At 32.3% G+C, this 21,676-nt stretch overlaps 4 protein-coding genes across 5 annotated transcripts; all 4 read right to left on the bottom strand.

Moving 5' to 3' along the window:
- Positions 1-514: 514 nt before the first annotated feature.
- LOC103871251 (probable LRR receptor-like protein kinase At1g51890) lies at positions 515-5,109 on the bottom strand. Its single transcript, XM_009149478.2, has 13 exons — positions 4,345-5,109; positions 3,700-4,237; positions 3,089-3,567; positions 2,847-2,991; positions 2,705-2,776; positions 2,515-2,586; positions 2,336-2,422; positions 2,077-2,228; positions 1,751-1,998; positions 1,543-1,669; positions 1,388-1,453; positions 1,095-1,284; positions 515-1,017 (listed from the first exon to the last, which is right to left on the bottom strand). The coding sequence occupies exons 1-13, from the start codon at positions 4,424-4,426 to the stop codon at positions 609-611; spliced, it is 2,667 nt and encodes an 888-aa protein (XP_009147726.1). The 5' UTR covers positions 4,427-5,109; the 3' UTR covers positions 515-608.
- Positions 5,110-7,595: 2,486 nt separating this feature from the next.
- Positions 7,596-9,401, bottom strand: LOC103871252. The gene is made up of 4 exons (XM_009149480.2): positions 8,804-9,401; positions 8,549-8,723; positions 8,332-8,463; positions 7,596-8,268 (listed from the first exon to the last, which is right to left on the bottom strand). Exons 1-4 carry the CDS (start codon positions 9,082-9,084, stop codon positions 7,780-7,782), a joined length of 1,077 nt encoding a protein of 358 aa, XP_009147728.1. The 5' UTR covers positions 9,085-9,401; the 3' UTR covers positions 7,596-7,779.
- A 254-nt stretch (positions 9,402-9,655) lies between these two features.
- On the bottom strand, positions 9,656-17,848 carry LOC103871253 (probable LRR receptor-like serine/threonine-protein kinase At1g51880). 2 transcript variants are annotated; one of them, XM_018652498.2, is made up of 13 exons: positions 15,794-17,848; positions 15,127-15,703; positions 13,387-13,868; positions 12,914-13,061; positions 12,755-12,826; positions 12,553-12,624; positions 12,388-12,471; positions 12,156-12,283; positions 11,832-12,061; positions 11,630-11,756; positions 11,491-11,556; positions 11,211-11,403; positions 9,656-10,844 (listed from the first exon to the last, which is right to left on the bottom strand). In XM_018652498.2, exons 1-13 carry the CDS (start codon positions 15,873-15,875, stop codon positions 10,436-10,438), a joined length of 2,670 nt encoding a protein of 889 aa, XP_018508014.2. In that variant the 5' UTR covers positions 15,876-17,848; the 3' UTR covers positions 9,656-10,435. The 2 variants fall into 2 exon arrangements, with proteins under 2 accessions (XP_018508014.2, XP_033129008.1); XM_033273117.1 differs by having other exon boundaries at positions 12,755-13,061.
- Positions 17,849-18,087: 239 nt separating this feature from the next.
- LOC103871249 (lysM domain receptor-like kinase 3) lies at positions 18,088-21,660 on the bottom strand. Its single transcript, XM_009149475.3, has 9 exons — positions 20,830-21,660; positions 20,200-20,277; positions 19,809-20,111; positions 19,500-19,735; positions 19,303-19,408; positions 18,982-19,231; positions 18,751-18,898; positions 18,566-18,673; positions 18,088-18,485 (listed from the first exon to the last, which is right to left on the bottom strand). Exons 1-9 carry the CDS (start codon positions 21,410-21,412, stop codon positions 18,321-18,323), a joined length of 1,977 nt encoding a protein of 658 aa, XP_009147723.1. The 5' UTR covers positions 21,413-21,660; the 3' UTR covers positions 18,088-18,320.
- Between the last annotated feature and the right edge of the window lie 16 nt (positions 21,661-21,676).

Here is a 21,676-nt window from a genome sequence, read left to right as displayed (position 1 = left end):
GATAGAGCAAGGGCATTCTCAGAATTAACTTAGTATCCATATCTTCTTCTCATGTGGTATAAGCCTATAAGGGGGAGCACAAACAAATATTTGATAAAAGAGCATTTAAATATATTTTACAATAAGTTAGGATTAAAGAGCGTTTAGTCATCCAATTTTCTCTCTTAAATATACAATTTTAAATCATATTTAAATATATTAATATAATTAAATTTATAATATTACCTGATTTTTTGGTTTAAGATAGAGATAACAAATGACCTTTCATATTCTTTTCATGTCTTCATATAGATAGAAATAAAATTTATTATTTACATAATTTATAAATAAATAAATATATAAATATATATATAAATATATATATAAATATATATATAAATATATATATATATTTATATATATATATTTATATATTTATTTATTTTATGTAAATAATAAATTTTATTTTACATTTATTTACTGCCAATGTGTATATATATATTTTAATATTTTGAGGGAAACCATCTGCTCCTAAGTCAAGTACATTACTATCTTAAACACTTCAATATGAACAGTCGATTATTACAAACAAGATAGCTCCACAATCACACACATCAAACACTTTCAATTCATCTCGCTATAGGGGAGAAATCTGAAAAAGAGGATGGGCTAAACTCAGTAGAATTCTTTGTGTACATCTCTTGGCTACCATTTTTCCTTTCAACTTCAAAAGCCAGACACTCGTTTAGCTCCATCACCACGTGTGGCATCGTTGGTCTACGGTTCGAAGACGGGTTTACGCAGGCTAGAGCCAACTCTATAACCTTCCAAACACCATTTGCGTCATAGTCATCCATAAGTTTGGGGTCAATAATACTCCTGATGTCCCCATTTGTAAGTTTGAAGCCAACCCAATCTGAAAGGTGAGGCTTCACTCGGGTTTTATCTATCACAGGCTGGTTTGTAACCATCTCTAACAGGACTACACCGAAGCTGTAAACATCACTCTTCTCACTTAGCCAGTTTGTTCTGTAGTACCTGACATTGTATAAAAGAGAGAGGGAATGATTAAAAATTCACAATGATTCCTTAACAAAACTGACTCATTCACTCACTCAGGGTCTAGGTAACCAGGTGTTCCTGCAACGACCGTCATGACATGAGATTCACCATCTATTGGGAAAGATCTAGACAGCCCAAAGTCTGCTAGTTTTGCTTGAAACCGCTCATTCAACAAGATATTAGTCGTTTTCACATCTCTATGAACCATAGGAGGTCTACATCCATTGTGCAGATACTCCAGTCCTGTTACAAAATGTTATTGTTCATGTCAGTCTTGCTTTCAGACAACAAAACATAAATTGTCTTGTAGTAATGAAAGAAAAAAATAATCAAGAGTTTTCTTCACCTTGTGCTGCCTCTACAGCTATTTGCATTCTGGTTTCCCAGCTTAAGACATTGCCATTGCGTTTTCCTGTATTGGGGTTTAAATGTTTCAAGTATTTTAATCGAGGGATTAAAATGGAATGCACCCAAATTAAAGTCATGTAGTGAAAGTGTTACCTAACATATTCTCCCTTAGGTCTCCATTTGCCATATATTCATAGATTAAAGCTAATTTATCTCCATCGTCACAGTATCCAACAAGTCCAACCAAATGTCTATGGTGAACTCTTAAAAGAAGCTCCACCTTGTGAAAATAAAAAAAATGATTAGAGAAACTTAATGCCTTTTAAAAGAATAATAATATACCTATTTATTGTTAAAGTACCTCTGCTTTGAATTCTTTGTAACCTTGAGCTGATGAATGAGAGAGCATTTTCACAGCAACTTCAGCATCATCCAAGTTCCCGTGATACACTGTTCCAAACCCTCCTTTACCAAGAACTCTTGCAAAGTTATTAGTCATCTTCAGTACCTCGGAATACGTGAACTTGCGTTCCTTTGTTATGATGGATGGGTTGGAGGATCTTGTCTCAGTATTAGTAGTACCAGTAGTGACTGATACTGGTCCTGAAGCTAATGAACCACAAAAGAACTGAGTAAATTCTTACCAGTTTTAGTGAAATTATGTCTCAATCTGGTGATCATACATACCTTCAGGAGGTTTCTGTTTTCTTCTTGTGAGCACAAAGATGATAGCCACTATAACTATCAGAGAAAACCCGCCAGCCACTGACGCAACAATAGCAACAACTGGAACATCTTTACTCTTGCTTTTTGTGGTCGGATTCTGGTTTCCATCCAAACTGTTTTCATTAAAAAGGTGATGAGAAACCAATACAAAAGGGATCATAAGCTATGAAAGACTAAGACAACAATATTAGAAACTGTTGCAGAAGAGAATTAATCTTACATTAATTTTAGAGAATTTCTATCTATCTTTTTCTGAAGAGAGTCTGGAATCACTGAGCCATTAATCTCAGGGTTTCCGCTTAAGTTTCTGAAAATGACAAGACAGAATCTATCAGAATAGCACACAAAGAGAAGAGCTAGCAAGAACCAAGATAAGCATAGTCATTTTTAGAAACTTACATGAGTGTCAACAAATTCATATCGGCGAAAAACGCTGGAATCTCTCCTGATAAACCATTGTTTGATAAATCTCTGCATGGTGAAGAGAACAAGAAAAGTTCTTAGCAGAGTTATAGTCTTTTTCTTCAACCTTAACAAACCATATTGAATACTTTAAGTTTTACTGTGTGTGACAAGCTAAGATGCTTACAGTTCTCTCAACTGTGTTAGCTTTGATATATCAGATGTTATGGTACCAGTCAAATTGCTCCCAGTCAAGTTCCTAATCAAGATTCCAAAAGTTAGAACCGCGAAAACTGAAAGAACCTTGAGGTGAACAAGAAACATCATACAAGGATATGATCCGCGGTGACTCGGAGTCTGGATAGCTGCAGTCTAAACCTTCCCACCTATATAACTTAGGAACACAAGGATCTCCTTGCCAGCTAGGTCTTTTTCTCAGGTCATAAGTTACTTTGATGTTCATCATAGCAAGAACTTAAATCCACATCACATTTCAAAAACTCATCTCAGAAACAAGACAAATTTTCAAAAATATATAAAGAAATGGGTTTAGAAAACATGATTAACTTACCTTCATCTTGGTTTGTCTCAAGCAGTGAAAGGTCCAAGACTTTATAAATCTCAAGGGCGTTGATAAGAGGAGGAAGAGTTGAGTTACTGGTCATGGCAAAAGTGAAATTGAATTTCCCATCAGGAGAACTCACAGCTCTTGGATTGAATATAGTTGTTATGCTGAAATTTGGAGGCCTAAAATAGTCAAACCATCTTTTGCCACCATTATAAGTAATGTTGAACTCTCTTGTCTCGTTAGCTTTAAGATTCTGGATCTCAGCGAAATGCATGTAAATATATGACTGTGCAGTGACCTCGTCCAGGGTCCAATCTATAGTCAGAGGCTGACTCTCATCTACAGGTATAGCAGCAGTTCTCGCCACAACTTGTGGCACATTGTAGAAGTTACTTGTATCAACCGCAACATCAGTTGTTATTACAGAATTGTTTTTATCTATGTATGGAACCCATGTTCGGTCGTTGATGTCCTCATCATACCTAGAGCCAAAGAGTCTCCATGTTTGTTACTTCAACAAAAAGAACAAAATGACCAATACAAAGACAATACAATTTAAAAAGAAAAAAAAGGAAAAACAAGTAAAAAGACAAATGTCAAACCCTTTTCAGTACCTAACGAACGTTGGCGTGGGTGAAAAGAAAACTCTTGAGACAGCGACCAACGATCCACTTTGCGTGACGTAAGTTTCATTGTTCAATGGACGAAGTTCCAGTGATGAAATAAACGGTGTTGTGTCTCCTGTCTTGACAAGACAAACTTGAAGACGGTCTTGTGTTAAGACATGGATCATCTCGTGGATTGAACCATTTGTAACCCCTAGGGTCGTAACAGTAGTCCATCTGTTAGGACCGATGTGAAGATCGAAGATTGGAAGTTGATTTTGATTATCATAGTTCCCATAGATAAATGTTCCTCTGATCAGGTACTTGCGGTTGGCTGTGAGGTTGAAGTTGTAGCAGTTTCTTTTACCATCAGGGAAGCTTCTCAAGGACCAAGTCTGTTGCTGAAACAGGGTCTGGTACGCGCCATTGATCTTCCCGGCCTTTCCAGTTTCGATGTAATTAAAATCTGATTTGTATGATATATTCGTTGACTTCTCCACATAGTTCGTCTCCGTAGGTACCAAACCACAATCTAAGCTGATGAATCCTGTTAATGATCAAAAAGAAACAAATGGTTTCTCAATCTGCATAGGAAATAAAAACATCAAGATTCAATGAAAAAAAACTTAAAAAACAAAAAGAAGAGTGAAGAACCTGTTTGATCTTGAGCTTGAACCAATTCAAGAATGTCAAAAGCGATGATCAAGAAAGGTAAAAACCAAAAAAGAAACTTCATTCTTGTTCTGGGGTTGTGTGTTTTGTTTCAAATGAGGTTGTTCATTGTTCTTGGTGGGCAAAAGATTGTGATAACAAGAGTGTTGGTCAATTAAGATGGCTAAGTCTTCAAAATTAGATTATTCAGGTGATTGTAACATTACCCTTGCTTGTCTAGATATTCTCTCTGTCTTGTGGAAACATTCAACATTATTGGTAATGGTGGCAGAAATATATATAAAGAAAAATATTTGAGAAATTCAAACGAAAGTAAATAAAGAAAAGAAACAAGTGAGAGAGAGTTTCAAGTTGAAAAAATAACTATATAAAGGTGGTGGATATTAAAAAAAATGAACCAGTCAACTTGGGTATTTCTGTCTTGTGACCTCACCGCTGCGTATATTCCCTGAAAATTACAACGCGTTGACTTTAAGTATATATCTAGTTTAGGTGTATGTAATCTCCGCGTTGATTTTGAGTTTCAGGTTTTGGTGAGCAATTTTATGATGATCTCTTGAACAAATCAATGAAAAGACTGATAAAACTTTTTTAACCTTAATTCATTTTTAGATGTTCGTCTGAGAATTTCTTTTTGCTATTATTAAGAAGGAACCAAAATTAAGTAGTTTAGTGGTCAATTCATATTTTGATCCGGCTTTCCATCCAGTTTTCTTGGTTTTTTGCTATTACGGTGTATAAAAAATTAACTACAATGTTAATATAAAGATGGTTTGACCTTAATTCATTTTTAGATGTTTGTCTCAGAATCTATGTGTTTACTCCTACGAAAATATTGAATTTTTCAGTAAACGCTCTATATACTGAAGCCTATGATTTTTAGTGTTGTTTTAAAATTTTTAAACACATTCTACATTTGTATTAATATATATTAAACTCTATTTCATGGTACATGGGCATAGTTTTAATTTTTTGGCAATTAATTTAGTAAAACTTCGTAATATTCCCTAAATTGGTGGACTAACCACTGTAAAATCGCTATTTCTTAGAGAAACGGAGACAACAAAAGTTCCAAACCTCTTTGAACTTCATCATATGTTAGTGAAGGATGCAACCAAGCATTAAAACTGAATTTTCATTTTTTTGATTTTTTCTCAAAATCTATGTGTTTATCCCTACGAAAATATTGAATTTTTCGCTAAACGCTCTATATACTGAAGCCTGTGATCTTTAGTGTTGTTTTAAAATTTTTTAACACATTGTACATTTGTATTAATGTATATTAAACTCTCTTTCATGGTACAGAGAATCGTTTTTAACTTTTTGGCAATTAATTTGGTAAAACTTCATAATACTCCCTAAATTAGTGGACTAACCACTGTAAAATCGATGTTTTCTAGAAAAACGTAGACAACAAAAGTTTCAAACCTCTTTGAACTTCATCATAGGTTAGTGAAGGATGCAACTAAGCATTAAAACATAATTTTTGAATTTTTGAATTTTTGAATTTTTCTCAAAATATACCCCTACGAAAATATAGAATTTTTCATTAAACGCTTTATATACTGAAGTCTATGATCTTTAGTGTTGTTTTAAAATTTTTAAAAACATTCTACATTTGTATTAATGTATAGCAAACTCTATTTCATGGTACATGGCATAGTTTTAAATTTTTTTGGCAATTAATTTAGTAAAACTTCATAATACTCCCTTAATTGGTGGACTAACCACTATAAAATCGTTATTTTCTAGAGAAACGTAGACAACAAAAGTTTCAAACATCTTTGAACTTCATCATATATTAGTGAAGGATGCAACTAAGCATTAAAAAGGAATTTTCATATTTTTTAATTTTTCTCAAAATCTATGTGTTTACCTCTACGAAAATATTGAATTTTTCAGTAAACACTCTATATACTGAAGCATGTGATCTTTAGTGTTGTTTTAAAATTTTTAAACACATTCTACATTTTTATTAATGTATATTAAACACTCTTTCATGGTACATGAGCATCGTTTTAATTTTTTGTCAATTAATTTAGTAAAACTTCATAATACTCCCTAAATTGGTGGAGTAACCACTATAAAATCGGTATTTTCTAGAGAAACAGAGACAACAAAAGTTTACTTTGAACTTCATCATATTTTAGTGAAGGATGCAACTAAGCATTAAAACAGAATTTTCATAGTTTTGAATTTTTTTCAAAATCTATGTGCTTACCCCTATGAAAATAATTAATTTTTCGGTAAACGTTCTATATACTGAAGCCTATGATCTTTAGTGTTGTTTCAAATTTTCTAAACACATTCTACATTTGTATTAATGTATATTAAATTCTATTTCATGGTACATGGGCATAGTTTTAATTTTTTGGCAATTAATTTAGGAAAACTTCATAATACTCTCTAAATTGGTGGACTAACCACTATAAAATCGATATTTTCTAGAAACGGAGACAACAGAAGTTTCAAACCTCTTTGAACTTCATCATATGTTAGTGAATGATGCAATTAAGCATTAAAACAGAATTTTCATATTTTTGAATTTTTCTCAAAATCTATGTGTTTACCCTTACGAAAATATTGATCCTTGTACGCTATATTTGTAGCAAAATATTTTGGAGGGCTATCTAAAAAAATTCTTTAAATTGTATCTCATTAATTTAATTTTGAGAAAAAGTGAATATTAATTTTATGCTCAAACCCGCCCGCCCATGATAACTTCAAAGGCAGGACATAAAGACTCTTTGCATACCTCACCGGCTTAAAGTATTTTAGGCAACAAGCTTCGAATTATTCAATCAAAATATCAGTAGAATGAGATAGAAGTATTCAGGACTTGCAATGACTAGGACACGCTTCATTGCCATCACAAGAGATAAAACAACTAAAACCAAGAGTATTTGAAGTTGAAAGAGTTGTCTTCATCTACTTTCTTTTAAAACACACAAGATTTGTTATGTTGCTTTTCTCTGTTTCTCCAAGCATAGGTTTGCCTCAATTATATAACAACTTTGTGTGCCATCTTACGATCTACTCTCTCAAAAGTGCAGCTGAATTGCATTGTGAAGGGACTCTCGGCTATATATCATATAGAAACCTTATGTAGACCACAAAAATTACGGTTTTGTTACGTTATAGGTATTCTTAAAATATCATAAGAGTGTGACATTGTTTGAATTTTAAAATCAATGTGAGGTGGATTATAAGTCACTATAGCAGCAGTAGGATCTGATACACAAACTTCCTGAAGATATGCATTAGTGGGGAAGAGTGAATTATGGGAAAGTGGTGCTCCTCTAGTTATGGGAAGTGTAAATAATGAAAAACGAACAAGTAAATGTTTAAATATGTGAAAATGAAAAGAAAAAAAAAAACAGATCAATTTTCAAAATAAAAGGAGTTATGAAGTAATGGTTAAGAATGCATACGTTGTTGTGTCCTAAGGGCTTTAAACTGAGCAGCAATTTGGTCGTAATCAGGAAGCTTAGGATGAACATGTTTGGGTAATAATCTTCTTCTTACTTCTTCTTCCTCCTCTTCATTCTTCACCCAAAACACATTGTATACTATATGATAACAAGTTGTTGGTGATGATGATGATCTTCTCCTTGTACGAATCTTTTCTCGCCTCTTATAGTACCTCAAACTTTCCATGTCCTTAAACCCTCCTGATGATGAGAGTGATGATATCTCTTCTTCACTACTTTCTTTGAATCTGAATACTCTATGATCATCTTTTCCAACTTCAGTCTCCTCTATGTCATCATCCTCCATTGATCTTTCTTCCTTACTCTTCTCTTCTTCCACATCCGTAAGACTGAATTTATACACTTCTGGTGATTGATCATCTGAGAAACTATTAAAATCCGAATCCACTACTTTCTTCTCTTCCTCTTCATTTACCTATACACACAAGTCCATAAGAATTATGAATCCAAGAACACACAAGAACGTAAAAACAATCACCTGTTTTTCAACTTCTGGTGTATATTCCAGCATTAACATTTCTAAACGTAGACCATATTCTTTTGCTATTTCATCCAACAATGCAGACTTCAAATCCTCAGGCACCGTAGTTGCCGACAGTTTCTCTTTGATCTGTGCATTCAGCATAAATTAAATTGCTGGAAATAAAATTTATAAAAATAATTAAAAACATATAAGAATGAAATCTTTAGAAAACCTGAATGTTAACAAGATGTCCAGGGAGAAGCTGAAGAGCCTTTGTTACATAGTTTTGACCGTAACGTTGAAGAAAAAGCTCTCTGATGCCAACTAGCTCAGGTAATTCACCACACCTCGCAGAGGCAAAGACAAGACTTGAAACCGCTTCGTTAAGGTCGTCATTAACCAACGCTCTGCATGTTATAATATATAGTCGATTTAGTGTTTGAATTATTGATATAAGATAATAAATATAGGATTAACAAGTAATAACCTATGTTTCCTAATGGAGGAGAAGTGGAGAAGGATAAAGTCAGAGAACTGAAGCAACAAATCGTATATTGAGATCGAGTTTTGGACAAGGAGTAGCTGTTTGGTCCGAAGGAGAGCTCGTGTGTGGTCATTGATGCGGATGAAGAGAGCAATGTCGTCACGTAAATGTCTTGAAATTGCGTAGTTCTTGTTCTTGAGTAGCTTAAGACGAGACTGAAGCTGCTGCAACAGTTTTTTACATTTGGAAGCTTTCCGCCATCGATGGAACAAGAAGCCAAACATGACTAAACTCAGTTCTTGATAGAGAGAGAGTGTGGGGTTTGTCAATTACTTATGGGCGAGTGGTCATTGACGGTTATTATTTTGCCTCCCTTTTTCAACTGCTTCATGTTTGGGTTTAGAACAGCTATTGGCCCGGGAAAGCATGGCCCATATGAGTTGAAACTGCATGTATTTTGAATTTTGATGTTGGGTTCTCTAAAATAAATATAAAATATAGAAGACCAATTTAGTTTCAAAATAATATATAAAAACTAACTGTTGTTTCATATTATATATTATATTATATTCACGTTCATGTTATCTAAAATATTATATAGACTTTTGAATGGGGTTTTTTTTGGATTTAAATATATGTATTAAAAGGGTTAATTTGGATTTCTTTAGTCGCGGTTCAGTAAATGAAACGTAATTTTTGAATAAGTAAATATGAATTTTGATCTAAAATCTAATTATAAGTCATAAATATTTTTTTTGCTATTAAATTAATTAGCCCGTATGTTTGTTCACTATAATGTTTAGGCATAACCATACAGTCTTCGATTGTTAGTTTGTTTGTTTTTTTGTTTTTCGATATCGGTTCGGTTATGATTTTTAATTTTTTTGTTCAAAAAATATAGAAACTGTTCGATTATTTATAAATTTGGGTTAGATTTTGATTTGATTACTATTTTTCGGCTAGATCTGGATAACAATGCTAGAAACCCAATAAAATTTTGAATTCAATTAAATTCTGGTTCGATTCATATTTTTTAGATCATTTCAAATAAATTGATAAAATCATAAATTTTAGATTTTAAATAAAACACAGAAATTTAAAATATTTTAAAAATATTCGTGTGATTCGGTTCTATCGAGAAATTATGATTATTCTTATCTTACATTGTAACAATACTTCTTATATTTTATAAACCTATCTATATTGGAAATTGATTTTAACAATAAAAATAAATTATACAAAAACACTTACAATAATAAATTCACAGCAGCTATATATATATAGTGTGTAGGTTGTCATCGTTTATATATTAGACGTTTGCTTCAAATTGATAAACATAGTTAATTGAACTTGGTTATCTATCTAAAATAAATTGTCTACTTAACTTTTTAAATATTAAATATTTGTCTGTGGGGTCCATACTTTTTTGAAAGAGTTATTTATTGAAAATTGTGAATTTATAATATCTAATATAAATTGTGTTCTTAACTTTTAAAATAAACGCTAAGGATACAGAAACAAACTTTTTTGCTCGATGCAAATTACAGAAGACAATTTTCAATTCCATAGATAACTTAACACTTCGAAGTATATTTCAACGATCATTGCGTTAATTAAACATCAATTCCTTTCAACTCACCTCGGTCTAGGAGGGCTTTCAGAACCAGGAGATAAATTAAAGTCAATAGAATCTTCAAAACACATCACTTGACTCCCTTGTTTCCTGGAAATTTCAGACTCCAGACATTTGCTTAGCTCCATCACAACATGTGGCATTGTTGGTCTACGGTTGGAGGTTGGGTTTACACAAGTCATAGCCAACTCAATAGCCTTCCACACACCGTTTGTATCAAAATCTCCCATCAGTTTTGGGTCAATAATATTCTCAATGTTTCCTTTCCGGATCATGAATCTAACCCAATTTGTAATGTGAGATCTCTCTCGGGTTGTATCAATCACAGCCTGGTTTGTTATGATCTCTAATAGCACTACCCCGAAGCTGTACACATCACTCTTCTCGGTTAGCAAGTTTGTTATGTAGTACCTGAAAAGAATATTTAATGATTTACATTTCATATTTTATATTGAATAGTATAATTTAGAAAAAATTTCCAGGATAACCCTTTTAAGTTTTTGTCACAAAAATAACTGATCAAATTAAGTTTTATTAAAGGATAAAAATGTATTTTTACCTTAGGATTAACTAATCTAGATTTAAGATTTAGAGTTAAAGGGATAGGGTTTTGGGGACAGGATTTCAAATTTTAAAAAATAAAAAATAAATATTAAAATTTTCAAAATAAAAAAAAAAATTATTTTGATCATTTTCTTTCTTGAAGACTATTTTGTGACAAAAACTTAAAAAGAGCTATTCGAGAGAATTGCTCAATAATTTTTTTTTGTTACTTACTCAGGATCTAAGTAACCAGGTGTTCCTGCAACTACTACTGTTGATTCAGAAGTTTCACCATCCACCGGGCAAGATCTAGAAAGCCCAAAATCAGCTAGCTTCGCTTCAAACAGCTCATTCAACAATATGTTAGTAGATTTCACATCTCTATGGACCATGGGAGGTACACTTCCATTGTGTAGATACTCCAATCCTGTTACAATTAATTGTTGCTATCTATGTCAGTTAATTATATTAGATTTTAAAAATCAGAATAGCAAAGACATTTTTGTTTCATCACCCTGTGCAGCTTCCATCGCTATTAGCAGTCTGTTCTCCCAAGTTAGAACATGTCCACCGCTTTTTCCTGTACCAAATTTCACTTGTTTTTACTATATGAACCCCACCAAATGGGAAACTCTTTAATAGAAAATGTTTACCTGACATATTCTCCTTTAAATCTCCATTGGCCATGTACTGATAAATCAAAGCCAAGTTGTCACCATCATCACAGTAACCCACAAGTCCCACCAAATTTCTATGGTGAACTCTTGAAAGAAATTCAACCTAAGAAAAATAAAAACGATTAGAATCTTAATAACAATAGACTGATTGCTCTATATATTTCTTATTTAAATTTACCTCTGCTTTGAAATGATTATAGTCGTGAGCAGCTGTTGTATGAAAGAGCATTTTCACGGCTACTTGAGTACCATTTAAGTTTCCATAATACACTCTTCCATAGCCTCCTTTACCAAGAACTCTCTCAAAGTTATTCGTCATCTTTAGTATCTCAGAATACGTGAATATTCGTTCCTTTGTTCTGATTGATTGATTGGTTGATCTCGTCTCACTATTAATATTACTAGGGACTGATATAATGGTAAAAACAAAATGAAATTATTTAACTATAAAAAAAATCATACTCTATTTTACTTGTGTTAAGACCTGATCCCATAAATATACCTTCACTACGTTTTTTCCTTGCGACAATGAAACATATGGTAAAGATAGCTAGTAAAGTGATCACACCAGCCACCACCGATACCGTCACAGCAACCAAAGGAAACTTTCTACCCAGTTTTTCATCTATACTACAATCATTAATGGGAAATGAACCCAAAAAGAAGGTTATAGTAGGGAAATTTAAAATACCTTTTAAACACGAAGAAAGAAAAGTTGTGAAAAAACATCTTACAGTAGTATTAAAACTTTGTCATCTATCTTTTGTTGAAGAGAATCTGGAATTGTGAGATTCAGCTTAGGGTTTCCCTTTAAGTTTCTGCGAATGAGAAAAATAATAATAAATCTTTCAAAAATAAAAATAAACAAATCAAGCAAGAGTTCAATAACAGAAACTCACATGAACGTCAACAACTTCATATCAGCAAGAAAATCTGGAAGCTCTCCCGATAAATCATTCTTTGATAAATCTCTGTTCATTGTAGGGAAAAAGCTTTTGAAAAGTTAATATATATACAATGAAGTTCAAAAAGAAAAAGAAAAAAGAGTTAATATATCAAATAAACAAGTTTATTTGTGTTTTAATAGTTTCAGATGCTCACAGTTCTCTCAGTTGTGTTAGGCCAGCTATGTCAGGTGTTATGGCACCGTTCAAATCACTCGCTGCCAACTTCCTAATGTTTAAAGAGTTAGAATCTGTGAGAAACTCCGAAACAAAAAAAAAGCTTATGAAATATAAACGAACGAAATAAAAGACATACAAGGATACGATGCGAGGTTGATCAGAGTTCAGATAAAGGCACTTCACGCCTTTCCATCGATAAATTTTAGGAGAACATGGATCCCCTTGCCAGCTTATATTTTTATTCATTAATCCATATGTTTTCTTGATGTTCATCATCGCAGAAACTGATACACAAAAGAACCAAACAAGTTAGGAGTTTGTTAATTCCATTTACTATTGCGAAATATGTTCTCTTGCGAAAATGATCTATAATATGTTGTCTCCGTTCATATTTAAAACAATTCAAATAGTGAATTTGAACTAGTACAATTACAGAAATCTTAGATGCATGATGGTTATTTGGAAACCTATATGAATTTTGAATGTGAACTCAAATAAATTCATGTCGAATACTTTGAAAGTACTTCAACAAATCAATAACCCTCCAAAAACTAGAAACAAAAAAACAGAATTGGTAAATCGAATGTATTTTTCTAAAATAAAACTTACCTTCATCTTGGTGTGTCTCGAGCAGCAAATTTTCCACATCTGTATAGACCTCAAGGGCATTGATAAGTGGAGGAAGAGTAGACCTTTCAGTCATTGTAAAAGTGAAATTGAATTTCCCATCTGGAGAACTCAAAGCTGTTGGACTAAAGATAGTTGTGATCTTGAGTTTGTGAGGTCTAAAGAAACTTTCCCAAACTTCACCACCGTTGTAACTAATGTTGAATTCTCTGATCTCATTAGAGCCAAGATTCTGAATTTCTGCGAAATGCATGTATATATATGAGTGTGCATTGGTGTCGCCAATATCCCACCATAAGTTGAGAGGATGAGAAGCATTTGCAGGAAAAATTGCGCAGTTTGCCACATGTTGAGGCACATTGTAAGAACCAATACTTGTATCGATTGTAAGATTAGTACTTAACGACACGGTTTCGTTATTTATGTATGGAACCCAAACTCTGTCATGGACGTCTTCATAATACCTAGAGAGAGAGTGTGATAAAGATGCTTCATTTTGTTAAATCAAAGCAATATAAGCAAATAAATTTTACAAGTTCAAAAAAATCCAGGTTTTATATTACCCGTAGCTCCTAACTTTAGTCCCAATGTCCCATAACTTTTAATAGACCCGAAGTCGGTCTTTGAAAATTTTGATTTAAAGAATAACACAAATTCCACATTTGTTTAAATAAGTTTATAATTTGCATATGAGTTTGAATCCTTGAACAGAAAAATAGAAAAAACGATGAAATTTGATAACTGCCCGAGTAGAATTTCTACAGAAACGTTAAGGATGGTTTTTTCGATTAATGCGTTTAATATATATAACATGTATATAACATTTCCTAAACATTATTTATGAGGTGATTTTTGAAATTGTTTGTGTCACTACCACATTTATTCTTAACAAAAAGATAACATGGATTAATGAAAAGTATGACATATTTTACTTTTTACTATGACAAATACAAATTTCATTTATAAAATTCTCCAGTTTTGATAAAATTCTTAAAAATATATTTAACGATAATTTCTATGTATCACCATTAATAAAAAAAATTAAACTAATAACATAATTATAATATATAAAATTTTCACATTAGCTTATAATTTCAAAATATAAAAACTATGTAAATATTTATTTATTTTATAAAATTTATTGTAAACGTATTTTTAACTAAATTGTTTGAATTATAATTTAATTCATTAATCTGTATGAAAGCAACTAATAAAATCAACAAATTATTAAATTTATTCATGTATAATGACCATAAAGTATATTCGTTGAATGAATAGCAGTCGACTTATAAAGTTAATAATAGATTACTTCATATCACTTAAATGTAAATATAATTTATACTTTATTAAGTTAATTAGTAAATCAGTTTATCATTTTGATTTGTATTAACTAAAATAAACAAAACCTAAAATATATACATTTAAATATATATATATATATATATATATTAAAATGAACATAATCATAAATACAATATAAATTAATTAAATTTATTTTCTCTAATTTAAATTTTATAAAGTTACAAAATAAAAATAAAATTGATAAACTAAACATAAATACAAATTAAAAATGTATATGTATTTTGTTCTTATACTGAGAAAAATAAGTTTTAAAAAATACTCAATACTTTAGAAAAAAATATTTTTTAATTAATTATTATTTTTAATATATATGAAATTACTTAGTAAAAATGATGTTTTCTATGTAACAAGATTATTTACCTGAGGAAAGATGGAGTCTGCGGAAAATAAATTCTAGCGAACGACATCAGGGATCCACTTTGAGTTAGGTACGTATTGTTGTTCTTTTTTTCTTTTTTGAAACACTGGTACGTATTGTTGCTCAACGGACGAAGTTCCAAGGACGATATAAACGGTGTCGTGTTTCCGGTTTTGATTAGACAAACTTGAAGCCGGTCATGTGCTACAACATGGATGATCTCGTAGATCGAAGCATTTGCTACTCCTTTAAGTGTAACAGAAGTCCATTTATTAGGACCAACGTGAAGATCAAACTCAGGAATCTGATTAAGACCGTCATAATTTCCGTACACAAAAGTTCCTCTGATCAGATATTTACTGTTCTCTTTAAGGTTGAAAGTGTAACAGTTTCTCTGACCTTCGGGGAAGCTTCTTAAGGTCCAAGTCTGTTGTTGAAAAAGTGTCTTGTATGAATCATCGATCCTCCCGACGATTCCACTGTCAATAAAGTTCGCATCTGATATGTATGATATATTCGTTGTCTTCTCCGTATAGGTTGCACTCTTAGGGATTAATCCACAAGCCAAGCTGATAAATCCTGTTTATGAAAATAATATAATCAAAGAGACATATATTTAAAATAGTTATGGTAGAAGCATCATGATTTGTACAAACATGGAGTAAGAACCTGATTGATTTTGAGCTTGGACTGATTGAAGAATGGCAGAAGCTATTATCAAGAAAAACAAAAACCCACTGAGAGATTTCATTTTGTCTTTTTCTTTAATTTGTTTGCAAATCTTTACATGTAGATTAAATTAATCCCAAGCTGTCTTTCACAAAGTCAGAAACTATTCAAACAAAAGGGGAGCCAATCCAAATTTTACATTATTTGGAAAATAATCAATAATTTAATATATATTAAAAAGTCCTCATTTCCATAATTTGATGGTCATACATATCTTGACTTGTTTTTACATATCATAATGTTGACTGTTGTTTTGAATAATTAAAGTCAATGAAACATTTAGAATGAATTGAGTCAATTTTGGAAACTTGAGGCCCTGCATAGTTAGAAATCCCCTATTTATATTGATGTATAGTAATATACTTATATTGATATCTATAACATAAATTTTTGGTCTATTTTGGATTCTTTTTTCTTTCTTTTTGTTTCATTTTGACCCAACATAATAGACTCTTCTTTTATTGAGCAATTGAAACTTCTGTTTCTCATAGGATTTTCTTCTTGGTCTAGAATCAAAAGACATGGGGTGGTGCATATGATAATAGTTATTGATTTCATAGTCGTACGTAAACTAAAGAATTTTTATAAATTAGTATTATTTTAACATTTTAAAAAACGTATTGAAATCAAATATTTTTCATCTATCATATATTTTTACATTTAAAAAGTTCTTAGAATTATACTTTTTGTCAGTATTTCATGCGTCAACTATAAAAAACAAGACAAAAGTTTTTTATTAACATTGTTAAGATAAGTGCTGTAAATTATTCATTAACAATGTTAAATTAATAAGTTAAGTTATGTGTGGTTTGATAGAATAAGTGGTGCGGAATATGTTTGATTGGTAAAAAAATATTTTACGGTTTTACTAGATAATATTTATAATAATAATTTGTAAAAATGTCTTATAAATTTACACTTTTATTTTTAATTCTAGATTGAAAAAAAGTTGTGATATTAATTTACGTCATCGGTTCGCGTGAGTTTAGCCGATCACTTAACCATATATCGGTTTAACTTAAATATAATTTTTAGTACATTTTCTAACTAGATAAAGGAAAGAGTTATGGTTTGACTGACCGGTTTGGTCCAATTTTCAAAACATTCATTAAATTAAATATAAGAAATATTTTAGATAAAATAAAAAAAAAATAAAAAAAAATAATTAACAACTCAAACTAAAAATGACATTTAATAGACAACAATAATAATTAACAACTCAAACTAAAAATTGCACGGACTAATTTGTAAAAATATTACTGTTTCGCCAATTGTTAGTAAAATATGGTAAACTAAAAATATTATTGAAGCTTAATTACAGTATTTTAAATGATAAATAAAACATTTGTTATTTAACTTTATCATCTAATACAAAATAAAATAAATGCAGATCTTAAGTAAAAATTTAGTTGATATAGTTAAATTGTTAGCACACTTTTGATTATTACATAATGTTTTGTCAAACTAGTTTCTGTAGATATTCAATTATTTATAAATAAATATTTACAAAACCACACTTTAAACCTCAAACACATGACAAGTGATGCATTATTACTGCGTATTGTTGCTTTTCTTCTTGTACATAGAAACACCCTATTATATAATGTTAATACTCCACATCATCATTTCTCTTTTCCACGTATGAATTCAATATTTTTTTAATGTTCTATTCTACAACAATTTTGTTTAAAAAAAATTAACATCATATTCCCACCATTCTATGTTACATTTGTTTAATAAAATAAATATTTTTATATATCCAAATCAAATAAACCAAGTGTCTATTTGTAGAGCATAAAAAATCATAAATTTTAGTATAATTTCTTTTTACATAAATATAATTTAATAAAAAATTGATTATAAATATTGAAGATGAAATAAAAAAAATGATAAAAATGGATCCCACTTATGGATATTCAACATGTTAAATACTTTTAACTCTATTGAATCCACGTCTGATTTTTTTCTTTTTCAACTACCCCATTGTAAGCTATTCAGTAATTGAGAAAAAAAAAAGATTCAACATCCTCATTGTAACTAGAGCCTAATTGAAGTGGACAAAAATAAACTCATATCAAATACCAATAACGCACTTCAACAACTAAATTTTACTGACTGGTATGTGGTAACAACTACCAACATAAATTTTTGGTCTATTTTGGATTCTTTTTTCTTTCTTTTTGTTTCATTTTGACCCAACATAATAGACTCTTCTTTTATGGAGCAATTGAAACTTCTGTTTCATTCATACACTAAGTGATGTAGTATTGTTACTACAATTGCAACACATCAAGCATATAAACTCGTACATGTCTTCACTGATTGATTCTCCAAAAGAATAATCATAACGAGACAGGAAAAGAGAAGGACATAAGAGACTTGTCTCTATACAAACTAAGTTTCTAGGCCGTGGTGAATACTCTAATAAAGGGTCTTTTAACTCTTAAGGCTTTCAATGTTTTTCTTTTTATCTTCCTTGGACAAGACCACTAAAGACTTGGCTGTTTCCAGCAAGAGTTGCTTCCCATTCAATGGAAGACAAGAGTATCTGCGAAAGCGATATAACCACTTGCTTCATGTTTGGCCTTAGAATCGGATCATCATCTACGCATTGCTTCGCCAACATAGCAATCTGTCCACAAAAACAATCATTCTTCACAATATGGTTTACTACATTTCTCCAACCACTAAGCATATACTTCTTCGTTTTACCTTGAATAGACAGTCATGCGGGTACAAATCCACCATGTTGGGATCTACAAACTCCTTCAAACTCGTCATGTTCATAGAGTCTGGTGAGTTCTTAAGAGCCGCTAACATCTGCAACAGAGAAAGAAAGGCTTTGAGAATGAATGTTGCATCAAAGAAATGTAATGTGTAAAACTCCAAGCACTTACAGTAGATGCCAATGGACGTCTTTCTGGATTCTTAGTTCCCATTGCCTCTGTTCTTATAACAGCTTCTCTTCCAGAGATAATCTCGAAAAGAACAACACCAAAGGCATAAACATCGCTTTTCGATGTGGCACGACCATCACTTAGATATCTACAGAGGAAAAGACAGAAGAGTCACTAAGTATTCTTGAATGAAAATTAGATGTAGCTTCAGGTTTTTTTCCAAATGCTTACTCTGGCGCAAGATAACCATATGTACCAACAACTTTGGTCACAGAAACTTCACCCTCTCCAGTTTTCTCAACTAGTTTCGCAAGTCCAAAATCAGATATCTTAGCCCTGAACGCCTCATCCAGCAAGATATTGCTTGTCTTGATATCTCTATGAACATAATGAGTTTTAGTATGTTCATGGATATACTCCAAGCCTCTTGCTGCGTCAAGTGCAATCTGATTCCTCATTATCCAAGACAGTGGTGTATTGCCTTCAAGAACATCAAAAAACATATCAATTATCATCATCTTCTCCTTAGATATTGGTATTAGTCTTCTTTACCTTTGCTCTGAGGATCATGCAAATGGTTTTTCAGCATTCCCTTTTGCACATATTCATACACTACGAAAAGCTCATCACTGGTTGCAGCATAGCCAATCAACTCTACCTTTTTTACATGAATAAAACCAAACCCAAAAGTCACAATCTCATAAAGAAGTTTGATTTTACACAAAACACAAAACACAAGGAGGATTTACCAGATTTGAATGATGAACTTTGCAAAGAACTTTCATCTCTGCTGCAAACTCTTTAGTTTTTGTAGCTGTCATCCTTTTCACAGCAACTTCCTGTTCTCTAAGTAGACCGAAGTATACTGAACCATAGTTCCCATGACCAAGAAGATTAGAATCAGTAAACCCATCAGTAGCCGCACGGATCTCTTCATAAGTAAACACAGTAGGCTTCTCTATCTCAAACATTCCATCACCAAGAGCTACATACATGAAAGAACAAGACCGTTAAGAATAGGAGAAACCACCACAGTTAATGAGACCAAAAAGACATACCTTTAGGAGTAGCAACAACTTGATGATTGCTCTGAGTTGTTTCACCGTTGGTTTGTCTGAAATCCCCGGATCTGCAGCAGTTATACCGACCAGAACCGCAAAGGAAACCGGACTTCCTGAGGATTTGGAAGCTGTGTCCACCACCACTATCTTCATCATTGGAACTGCAACTAGATGATCTCAAACAGATGCATACAAGGATACATATGACGAGAAGTGCAAGCACAACTGTAAGACCACCAACAATCCATATATAAGGCACATGACCACCATCCTTTGATGTGTGATTCACCTGGTCAGCAGCTTTTTCCAAATTTGGAAAAAAATATATATATGAATGTGAGTATGATGATACTAAAAATAGTAACTTGAGACTCATTAAAACCAAAACCTGAGATGTTGATGTTGGTTAACGCAGGAGAAGGAGCAGGAGGGCTAGTCTTCTTTGCTTCATAAGGCACTCCGGGTACTTAAACAACACGACAAGATCAAAGATCATCAAACTGTTTTGTCTTAAAACCCTAATGTCCTAAAAACTAAAGAATTTTTACAAGACAACAAGATCATCAAACTGTTCTGTCTTAAAACCATAATGTCCTTAAAAATTGAAGATTCTTAACATAACAAGATCAACATCATCAAATTGTTTTTTCTTAAACACTAATTTCTTTATAACTGAAGATTCTTTGCAAACAACACAACAAGATCAAGATCATCAAACTGTTTTGTCTTAAAATACCAATGTCTTAAAAATTGAATATTCTTTACAAGACAAAAAAAAAATAAAAGATCATCAAACTGTTCTGTCTTAAGCCCTAATGTCCTAAAAACTGAAGATTCTTTACAACAGAAAGCCCTTAAAAAATGAAGATTCTTTACAATACAACAAGATCAAGATCATTAAACTTTTTTGTAACTCTTATGTCCTAAAATTGAAGATTCTTCACATCACAACAGGATCAAGATCATCAAACTGTTTTGTCTTAAAACCATAATGTCCTAAAACTTGAAATTGTTTTACCGGAATCAAGCGGGATGTAAATGAGATCTCCTGAAGTGATTTTATCAGGACTCGAGATTCCATTAACTTCCTCGATTCGATCCATACTAACACCAAACCGGCTCGAGAGAGACTGAACACTGTCTCCCTTCACCGTCACGTAGCTCATAAGGTAGTTCCAGAGACCACTCGAGCAGCCACAGAGAAGCTGCACAGACACAACCGCCCCGGGACGAGCCTCTCTAGTACTGTTGAGTGGAAACGCGAGACCAGAGTAATCAGAGACGACAGCATCGGAGACGGAGCTCCGGTTCTGTCTGATCGTGAATGTCGTGTTCGTTGCGTACTGATGAGGAGTCGTGGCGAGACAAGAACAGTTCTTTCGAACGTAGACGTCGCCGGAGGCTGCATCGGCGGTTATGTCGGAGGGTAATGCGTCGAACATGCTTTGGATAATGGAGAAGGTTTGGTTTTGGTTTGGTTTGAAAGCGAGGAAGGAAGTGCAGAGACGAGAAGTGTCGGAGCAGTTCATTGGCTTCGAGGAGGAGAGATTCCATAAGGTGAAGAAGGAAAGAACCCAGAAACTGTGAGTTGCGAGATTCATCGAAAGGTGTGATTTTTCTTAGGGGTTAAGAAGAAAGATTGTTGATTTGGTGAGATTGAAGAGTGGATGGAGATGGGTTTTGATTGGTTTTGTTAATGGAGATGTGAGAAAGAGGTTTGAAATGAGATGAAATCTCAGTCATGGGTGAAGAGTGAAGCTCACAGTCTCTCTGCAGGAACTTTTGTAAAGTGATTAGATATTTTTAGTGTATTTAATTAGGTTCGGTGTTTGTTTAGTACCTACTACCACATGACTTATGTTGGA

Source organism: Brassica rapa, chromosome A06 (assembly GCF_000309985.2).
Source record: "Brassica rapa cultivar Chiifu-401-42 chromosome A06, CAAS_Brap_v3.01, whole genome shotgun sequence".
NCBI lineage: Eukaryota > Viridiplantae > Streptophyta > Magnoliopsida > Brassicales > Brassicaceae > Brassica > Brassica rapa.
Note: the sequence above shows the minus strand (reverse complement) of the source record. Positions and strands in the feature narration are given on the sequence as shown.